The sequence below is a fragment of the Morone saxatilis genome, unplaced genomic scaffold, assembly GCF_004916995.1.
Source record: "Morone saxatilis isolate NCDOM2014 unplaced genomic scaffold, NCSU_SB_2.0 Contig24, whole genome shotgun sequence".
Lineage (NCBI taxonomy): Eukaryota > Metazoa > Chordata > Actinopteri > Moronidae > Morone > Morone saxatilis.
In genome coordinates, this window is record NW_023339807.1 from 5,108,537 (window position 1) to 5,118,718 (window position 10,182).

At 43.5% G+C, this 10,182-nt stretch overlaps 1 protein-coding gene across 1 annotated transcript in view; it reads left to right on the forward strand.

Annotated features, from left to right (window-relative positions):
* klhl32 (kelch-like family member 32) overlaps positions 1–10,041 on the forward strand; it is a 29,049-nt gene extending 19,008 nt beyond the window's left edge. The window contains 5 exon segments of the mRNA XM_035673085.1: positions 2,142–2,868; positions 2,990–3,048; positions 4,979–5,171; positions 6,425–6,519; positions 8,624–10,041. Of these exon segments, the coding sequence (XP_035528978.1) occupies positions 2,142–2,868; positions 2,990–3,048; positions 4,979–5,171; positions 6,425–6,519; positions 8,624–8,785 (1,236 nt within the window). The 3' untranslated portion in view covers positions 8,786–10,041.
* The last annotated feature ends 141 nt before the right edge of the window (positions 10,042–10,182 follow it).

Here is a 10,182-nt window from a genome sequence, read left to right on the forward strand (position 1 = left end):
TGTGTGTGTGTGTGTGTCATGAAGTGCCAGGGTTGTGGAGTGAACCGGCAGTGCGGGGTGGGGACTTCACTGTTTTGACTGTTCATTTGCACCAATCAGCCTCCCGCCCTCCCCCTCTCTCCCCCATCTCTCTCCCCTCTCTGTCTCTCTCCCCTTCTCTTCTCTGATTAGGCCCACCGCGGCTCCATCAGGGCCCCAATCCCCCAGCTGTCACTCGGCCGCCCGTCTGATTGAAAACAATCAGGCCTCTGATGGCACAATTACCCTGACCCTTTAGCCAGCCGCCGCCGCCATAATCAGCCTCTGATTAGGCTGCTTTGGGCCTCCTTCACTTCGCCCAGAAGGTTAATTTGGGCATCAGACGGAAGCGAACGGCAAGCGGGGGCCGTCGTCCGAAAGGGGTGGGGGGGTACGCGCCAATACCGGACCGATATAGCTTGGCCGTCAATCATTGTCACTCAGAGTTTTCTTATAGTCTCTCACGCTCTGGAAATCACATTTTCTCTGGCTTTGTTTTTTTTTTTCCTCTCTCTTATTTCTTGCCATCCTTTGCTCTGCCTTTCTGTAGCTTCCCCCTCCCCTAACCTCTCTCCCTCGCTATCTCTTTCCCTCACTCTCTCTCCCTCTCTTTTGTGGTCTCACTCTCTCCTTTTCACACACACACATACACACACACTCTCTCGCACTTTCTCTTTCAGTGCGGAGGGGAAGGAGGGAGAAGGAGTTGATTTATTCCGTGCCCTGAGGAAGTTGTGTGATGCAGCGTGACCTTCACAGTCAGCTGCCGTAGTGCACACGCTCACACACACACACACTAACACACTCAGAAATACGCACACATACTGTCACTTCAGAGCAATGAGGAGGAGAGGGGCGGGGTGAGCGTTAGAGAAAGGGAGGTAGAGACAGGAGAGTGGCACAGATATCACAAAAAGACAATCCTGAAGGGGAGTACACGTTGAGTGTTTGTCTATACATCATACACCAACTGCTGTGTTCTGATTTCTGGTGGGATACTGTGAATCTTGTCTGTGGTCATCCTTGTACCAAAGCAACATGTTCCCAGTCTCTGTTGCCCCAAAACCTGCCTTTATTCTGCTGTACTAAGTTCTCTGTCTCTGCACTGATTTCGTTAAAAACCACTTTGTTCTCCTGATAATGGTATCAGTGATCTCCAGTCATCTCGCCCACATTCACACCTCGTCGCAGCTAAATAACCTTCTACCGCTCTCAAGTTCAATTAAATCCCTTCTCTGCAACCCAGACCGCCTGCATTAAACAAAGGAGGGTGCCTGTGGATATTTACAGTCTGTATATTGAATGCTGCTGATTAATAAGTACTTGTGTGTGTGTGTGTGTGTGTGTGTGTTTGTTGGCAAGTATGGATGCAGTGCTGGCTTGCCTCAGTCTTGCCATAATAGCCTATAGGAGTCTAGAAAAATAATTATGATTAGCAGTCCCACACACATTTTTTTCTCCTTTTGTTTTCTGCTTCTTTCACTCATTCCTCTAATCTTTCTTCTTTTCACACTGACTTCAAGCTTCCCTTTACTTTCTCATGCACCCTTTATTCCTTTCCCTTGTCTCACTGTTCTTAGCCTCTTCTTCCTTCTTCCCAGCCCCATTTTAAGGGACTGTATAAAAATGTTTAGTGTGAGGAGGGGGCTTTAAATTGCAAGGCCCTCCTTAGAGTTATTTGTAATTTCTTTGGACCCTCCCCTTGACCTAGAAGAAAGAGCAGCATCCTCTTCCTGGATGTGTCATCATAACACAACAGTACTGAATTGGTTAATCTGATTTTATCAATGATAGCCAAAAGAGACAAATAATTCAAGATATGTACCCCAGTTAAAACCATATTTTAACAATAATTGCAATATATCCATCAAAATGCACATTACAAATGTTATTAGCAAATGCCAAATTTATGGCAAACATAACAAAATGGTGAATATTTCAGTCACTATTTTATTCTAGTGACTATTTAAATAAAGACCTCAACCCCCTAATGAGGGAACTGGGCCCAAAGTGTAATACTGAATTTGAAGTATAACTTTGTATGACACGTTTAACTTTTTGTGTGAATGTGGGAACAGCTGTTGATACAGTCCATAACTCTCCTCTACTCTGTCTGCCTCTAGTTGGTCGTTCTGTGGCTGGAACACGACTGTCGCTACCAGTACACTGAGGATCTACTCCAACACGTCCGCTATAGCCTGATGGATGTCCCCACACTGCACCACCTTGCCCGCAGCCACCCTCTGGTCCAGTCCAGCCCTACTGCTGCCGCCCTGGTGGAGGAGGCCCTGGACTACCACCACGCCACCTTCGCCCAGCCCCTCCGCCAGTCGGCCCGCACCAGACCCCGTTTCCAGTCTCTCACTCTGTACATAGCCGGCGGGCGGAAGCGGGAGGTGAGCAGAGTCAGGGAGCTGCGGTACTTCAACCCAGCTGTGCAGGAGCATGTACGTGTTGCAGGCGGGTCGAACTGGAGCGAGCTGGCTCCCATGCCCACTGGGCGCAGTCACCATTGTGTGGCCGTAATGGGGAACTTCCTGTTTGTCGTGGGTGGGGAGGTGGAACACGCCACCGGGAGGACATGTGCGGTAAGGACTGCTTGCCGATACGACCCCAGGGGCAACTGTTGGACTGAGATTGCCCCCATGAAGGCCTGCAGAGAACACTTTGTCCTTGGTGCTCTGGGTCAGTACCTGTACGCAGTGGGGGGGAGGAATGAGCTGAGGCAGGTGCTGCCCTCCGTGGAGCGCTACTGTCCCAAGAGGAACAAGTGGATGTTTGTCCAACCCTTCGACCGCTCCCTCTCCTGCCATGCTGGCTGTGTGGCTGACAACCTGCTCTGGGTCTCAGGTATACAGTGATAAAGAAGACGGACTGAAGATACTCACACACTGTTGACATGTAACTCAGAAATACGCTGCTTTATGCAAATCTGTACAAAATCGTTGAGTGTTGTTCCTTTGTATTACAGGTGGGGTGACAAACACAGCTCAGTACCAGAACCGACTGATGGTGTATGACCCAGAACAGGTAAGTTCCCTCTCACTATATTAAACAAGACAGTTATGTAAGTGCTTATGAGACTACATCTGTGATTTTGTATGTTGCATACTATTTACTCCATTTACTCAGCTCATTGTTTTGGTTTAACGTCCCACGACTTTACTGTTTTGGTTCACTCTCTCTGCTCTCATCAGCACTGCTTCCAGCAGCAGCAGTGGCAGTTTTCAGAAAAAATTATCTGATAAACCCACTGCACGTTACCTCCCCAGTATCAAAAGACAAGCCAAGCTAGAGACTAACTGGTGTGAAGAACTTAGCAGCTAAAGAGCTGGATATTTCCCTCAGGAGTTGGTAGAGACCAAATCAGAGTTAAAAGAGATGGAATATTAGATTTACATTCACCAAGTGGCCATAAAAACATGACTTCAAAGGTATTTTATTACCCTCAATGCAGCCTTTTTGAGTTTCATTCAGTTGTCTATATAAAGGGTGAAAACAGCACTATAGAATGAGAACTACAACAATTTTACTGTCATACCAACATGTTTCAGCTTGTGGCCATCATCAGGGTTTAAAATAGTAGCTTGTGTGTTTTTCCACTGAAAAGTCTTTCCTTATCTGAATAAGGATGTAAGGATAGAGGGTGTCCTATAACATTCAGAGATGTGGCTTTGGGCTATACAAACAAAAGGTTGGCTTGACTTTCCATTCGTGGTCCGAGTCATACTATTGTTGTGAGGTGATGCAGTGGATACTTCAAAACTAATCTACACTTAAACAGCATCAATGTAAGAGTAGCAGCTTTTTTTCAGAACATTAATATAGTCATTATGTTCTTGTGTGATAAATTACACAACAGGCAGGTGTCAGTCTGAGTCTGCTAATTGATTTTCACACCATATGGAAATTAATGAAAACCAGTGGCATTGTGGAAAACAGGAAAACTACATGAACAAAACTGAAACTCTACAGCTTACTTTAGAATATAATTAGCAGTCAAATATTGTATTTGTGATTTGTAGTTAATTATTCATGTTTGTAGTTCCAAAAACCCTTGTGCTGGTCCTTTAATGTAACTTGGCTTCTACAAGGTTACAACCTTTATCGTAAATGCAAAGTGAACAATATATTTTGTTGCAGTCTTCAGTGCATCACGGTTGAAAAGGGATTGAATTAAATATCATTTCTCTGTTTGCAATGCTCACACAGCTAACTGTGGTGGAATGTAGTAAGCTGCAGTTTCTGTTTGTGTATGTATATAAGCCAGCTGTTAGAGAGGGCTGGATCTTGGCGAGGCTGTATATAGCGCGGAGGTATGCGATGTGTGTGTGTATATGTGTAAGGTGCACATCCATATGGGTCTGTGTTTGTACATGTCGGCGTGGAAGCAAAGGAATGAAGAAAGCGGACGAAAGAGAGAGGGAGAGAGTCTCATTTGTATTCACCATGAATCTACATTCACCTGCCAGAGCAACAGCAACCCCCCACCCACTCTACCCTCAACAGATGGCCACCCGTCAGCTCCCAGCAGACGCACACACACGTACACACTCTCATTCTCTGCCTCAATCAAACACTCGCACACACACACTGACACAAAATAAGCTTCGACACACTTAGTGAAATGAGCAGGGATCCTCGGTGTAAAATGGAGTGGCTGAAACATATGATTAGAAATAGGGAGGGAAGTCATTAGTACAAACCAGAGCTCCAGTGTCACGTTATTTATCTAGCACTGAGCATACATCAATTACCCATGCATGGATATGCTTAAATATTAATCTTCTTATTCATCCTCCTTCCCTTCCCACCTACTCCGTTTCTCTCTCCCTGCCTCTTCGTACTACATCTCACCTCCTTCTCCTCTGCATCCTCTTTTCTTTCTTCCCCTCCATCTGCTTTTTTCCCCCTAATCCATTCTCCACCACCTCCACCTCCACCTCCACCTCCTTTTCAGGACCAGTGGTTGGCCCGCAGTCCCATGTTGCAGAGGCGGGTTTACCACGTCATGGCGGCGGTGAGGAGGCAGCTCTACGTGCTAGGTGGGAACGACCTGGACTACAACAACGACCGCATCCTGGTCCGCCATATCGACTCCTACAACATGGACCTGGACCAATGGACGCGCTGCTCCTTCAGCCTCCTCACTGGTGGGCAAAGTGAAGAAACCACACATGTGAACATGCATACGCTGTCAAATTTATTCTCTGATTAGTTGACAGAAACAACCTGGTCAACACTCCAGTCTGCAAGACTGCGTTCTTTCCTTTCAGTGTTGCTACAGACAGAAACATGGGTGGACAATAGCTGGTTAGGTACTTATATGTAGAAAATTAACTTATTTAAAAGAAAAGTTTTAAACATACACACGTTAACTTTTTTTGCCCAGAGTTAAAAAGATCGATACCACTCTCATGACCGTACACCATGGGTGTATTATTAGAACTGGATACTGGAGTCCAATGAGAATTGCTTGCCTCACGCACACAGCAAAAAGGTTTCTAGCCTCCGGCCCCCTGAATATGTGCAGTTGTGTTTCTCCTGCTAGCTCCGCCCACAGGTTCCCATTCACCACAGACTTTTACATTGTGTTTATTTCATGTTTCACAAATATAAAACCTCCATGGGTAAAAAATCCATAATAGAAAAGAGTCATAATGAACCTTATCTGGAGTTTGTGGTTTCACAGACGCCTCTCTTTTATAATAGTAAGGTAACAAAAACACAACAATTCTTATTTTCAGGTGATTACACACTGATGAAAACATACCTATGAATATTATATTCCATTTCTGCCAAGGGATCCTCCTGAATGTTACAGTATCTTTTTAATTATTAATGATGTCCTGTATGTCGTACTTAGAACCATAGGTTGAGTAAAGCTCTCTGCTTTATCCTCCTCTCATTAGATACAAACATAACACATAATGCCTCCCTGCTGGTTGTGAGTAGGCGGGATGATATACACACATACAGCCCTGCTTTGGACTTGTGGGCATGCTGCATGTATAGTTTCCATGCTGGTGGAGGTAGTACTCCCTCCCACCTCCACCAGCACGGACCTAGAGGCACTATCTATCATACACATACTGTAGGATGTGGCCATATTCTCTCACTCCATGTTGTAGTCTTCAATGAAGATTTAAAGTTCCTCCCTCTAGTCCTGTATGACTTTCCTCTTTTGTTCGAGGATCTTCTTCCTTCTATTATATCTGTAAAAGTTTAAGACAAAGTCACAGGAAAGAGAACAGGAGCTCAATCTTGGCTCTCCATACCCTCCCGCCCTTGCCCCATCTTTCTCCATTTATCTCCCTCCCTGCCTCTCGGGGGACTCTGAAGTCATATTGTCAGGATGCCCTCTGCTTGGCACAGTGAAACATTGTGTCGGCTCTGTCCTCCCCAGGTCAAAATGAGTCCGGAGTTGCCGTGCACGATGACAGGATCTATGTGGTTGGAGGATACTCCATTTGGACCAACGAGCCTCTGGCATGCATTCAGGTGGGAGATCCAGCTTTCAGATTTAGCCCCGTAACAGTTGTGACACCTTTCTATTGATATTCTATTGATAATATGCTGTTCATCGATGAAACAATTGGTGCACTAATTATAAAATAGCCATTGAATTGAATGAGACATACTTGTATAGTTAAACTATGGGCCAGACTGTTTCTGGGACACTGTACGTCTTTCTTCCCATCACATGAAGAGTTAAAAAAACTTTTTTTAATGCTGCCTTCGAGTGCTGTCATTCATATTGTATTAGATTACAAGTTCAACACACATGATAGCAAAATAAGGCTTAAAATGCTTACCAAAGTGTGACTGTAGGGTTGCGAAGAGCATGGCTTGAATGTCATGCTGATAACCTATTAGTCTAATGTGCTTTTCCTGCTGTCACGTGTTCTGCACTGCCTGATTTATTTTCCAAAAATACTCTTGCTCAGGTAACCTCCACTGCAGATTGGTATCAAGAATGTACTCATGCATATAGTCTTCCAGAAATCTCTCAACTTTATGTGGTAAAGTTAAGTGGGAGAAGGACGCGGAGGGACATAACTATCAGAGGAAGAATGGTTAAACCTTATCAAATACAACCCGCTACGCTCAGTTCTCCTGAAAGATATGGGTTTTCATACTCCAAAGATAAAAAAAAGAAAAAAGACTGGTGTGGCAGACCATTGATCATTTAATGTCCGTCACTTAGAATGCAACTCTGTTGGCTAGAAACAGAAACTGAGATAAATAGCAGGTTTAGAGATTGATGATCATTTCATCAGTCTTTAAAGCAACCAAACTTAAAGCTCGTGACGAATATCTTCCACAAATATTATTCGTAGCAAGAAAAAAAAAGCTACAGCGAAGAAATGGATGAATGGTAAAATATCTTCCAATAGTGCTGATTTAAAAAAAATATATATTATGGAGAGACAGACTTTTTTACTTCTTTGTTTGACACTGTATTACTGCCCTTGAATGGAAAGAGCAAGGAAGAATAATAACACTTACTCCACTGTGCCCTTATGTACAGTATGTGGTTTACCTCCCCCTCCCCATCTCTCACTGTTTGTGCACACTCTTCCTATGTCGGGTTGTAGCTGTATGCTCAGGTGACCTTGAGCAAGACACTGAACCCCTGGGTGTTCCCAGCGGTCAGGCTAGCACCTTGTGTGTGTGTGTGTGAATGGGTAAATAAAAGGCAAATTGCAAGCGCTTTGTCTGTTTAGGTAGAAAAACGCTATGCGAGTGCAGTCCACTGACCCTTGTATTTTCTCCCTCTCCCCTGTGTAAATGTAGGAGTGACTGCTGTAGGAATTGTTTGCATAGTGGGCATGTGAAGTGTGGGGTTTCTACAAGGCCAAATCTGTCTTTTGAATTCCAGTTGTGAGCTATAAGGAGCTGCAATGGACTTGGAGTGTCCTGCATCAGATGAGTTTTCCTGTTATTCTTAGGAACTTTTCATATAATTATCTGTCTGTATTATGTATTTTCTTATTTTCATCCATGCTTAATAGGCTTCTTTTTTGACAAATTCAGTGTGTTCTTTTCCCTGACATTCAGCCAATGTTCTATCAGCTCTTTGGTTGTTTTAACTGCATACTTTTCTAACGCAGGACGAGGCTGTGTGAATATAGCTTTAATATAGCTGTTCAGGTGTTCATCGTGCACTTTTCCTGTGAGATTTCTTTTTACTTTATGTCTTAAATAATAATCAAAACTTTAAACATAACAGTTTAGTTTTCACCAAAATTAATGAAATGCAGAGACATTGGCCAATCGTGTATTAAAAAAAAGTTTTCTTACACCCCTTAAAATCAGTGCCTTTGGCGACTCCCTCGTGAAGCTTTGGCAACCCTTAGTCAGGTTTGGAATGGTGGACTAAAGCAATTCCCATGCTTAGAACCATTATCCAATAGATTTGAAATCCCGTTTAACCATCCAATGGGAAAAGTCCATTTTAACTCTGATGAAGACGAAGGTGTAGAAACATTAGTCTGTTTGCACCATTAGCGGTTGCTGCTTGCATGGCTAAAACCTACTCCTGTTACATAACATAAGTGTATGAGGAAATATACATATTACATTATACATTTCCTCTTTCCAGGTGCTGGATCTGAGCACAGAGGGGAAGGAGGAGGTTTTCTACGGGCCAACACTGCCATTTGCCTCCAATGGGATAGCAACCTGTTTCCTCCCTGCTCCTTACTTCACCTGCCCAAACCTACAGACTCTACAAGTACCCCATCACAGGATAGGTGCCGTTTAAACCACTGAACAAAACGCCACAGAACACGAACATGTAAAACCAGAGGATGAAGGAGTCTCAACTCTGGACCGTCACTATCTGCAAAGGTGACTGACAAAAATGTACCTGATCATAAGTAATCATTCTGGAACCTGCCATCTCTGTCGCACGAGTGTACAGGGATTTCTTTGAGACCCAAATGTAATAACAATACTATCCTGATCTACAAGAGCCATGGTATTCTGCAAGCTTCTAGGAAACTGAAAAAACAAGCAGCTCTCTCAATAATACAGCATACGTGTTGTATTTCCCCAAAGACTGAGACACCATTCATGATGTCCAGCGAAAGACACGGCGAGCAAGAAGAAATAACTGCAGAGGGATTACAATTCCCTAAGAAGACAGGAATAAAATGCCAATCCTATTACCAATTAAGTGACTTGTGGTAAGCGGACATTTCTGAATTGCTCAATTGTCCACAGGAGTTCAAAGAAGTTGTCCTTTTTGTAACCCATCATAGGACTGTAGGAGCTTTTTCTCTGTATAACATTTCCATCAAATCTCTATAATCACGTTTGTGGCCTGAAAAACATGCACCGGATGTTTTTCAAGATATAAAGGGCCAAGCCTTTTTTCTCATTCACTTGCATGTACGCTGAAATTACAGATTGGGTTAGCAAGTGTCAAGAGCCTGAGTGCATCAGTGCATAAATGACCCTGGATTTTTATTCAAATAAGGTGAAAATACTTGATTTCTCTGCAAAAGCAGCGACACACTACTGTATGTGTGTATGTTATTGACCTGTGAGACTTTTATTATGCTCAGGACCTAAGACTGTTCAATTGAATATCTGGTCGTTGCCATCATTCAGAGAATATCTGTTGAATATTCTACAACGGTGTGTATATGATATTGTAACACTCCATCATGATCATTTGCAAAACAAAATGATTTCACTTTGACCAAAAGAGAGAAAATGCAATCCCTGCACCTTTCCGTCACCCCAAAACATGTCTGAAAGAATACATGGAGCATTTTCAGAATAAAGAAATAAGAAATAAACAGCACTGGAATATATTTTCATAAGGAGTGTTAATAGCTATGATGGGAAAAAGGTGGATTATTTAGCAGCAACAGATAACTAAACACTAAAACATCACTTCGACTGCTTCTCTGTTGCTTCTCCAAAAAGAATGCAGTACGGCAGAAAGCCGCCCAGACGAAGGGATGCATTGCAGTTTGATGAGGCTGGAAAATGACTAGCAATGACAGAAAATGGGACTTTGTGATTGTGGGAGACAGGAGTGAGACTTCATGTGATTAGGTGCAAACTAAAGCCGGATTGCAAGAGATTGCTGAGACTTGGAAAGGCAAGAGAGAGAATTGGAACAAACAGTACTCCTCTCCTTTACTCTTT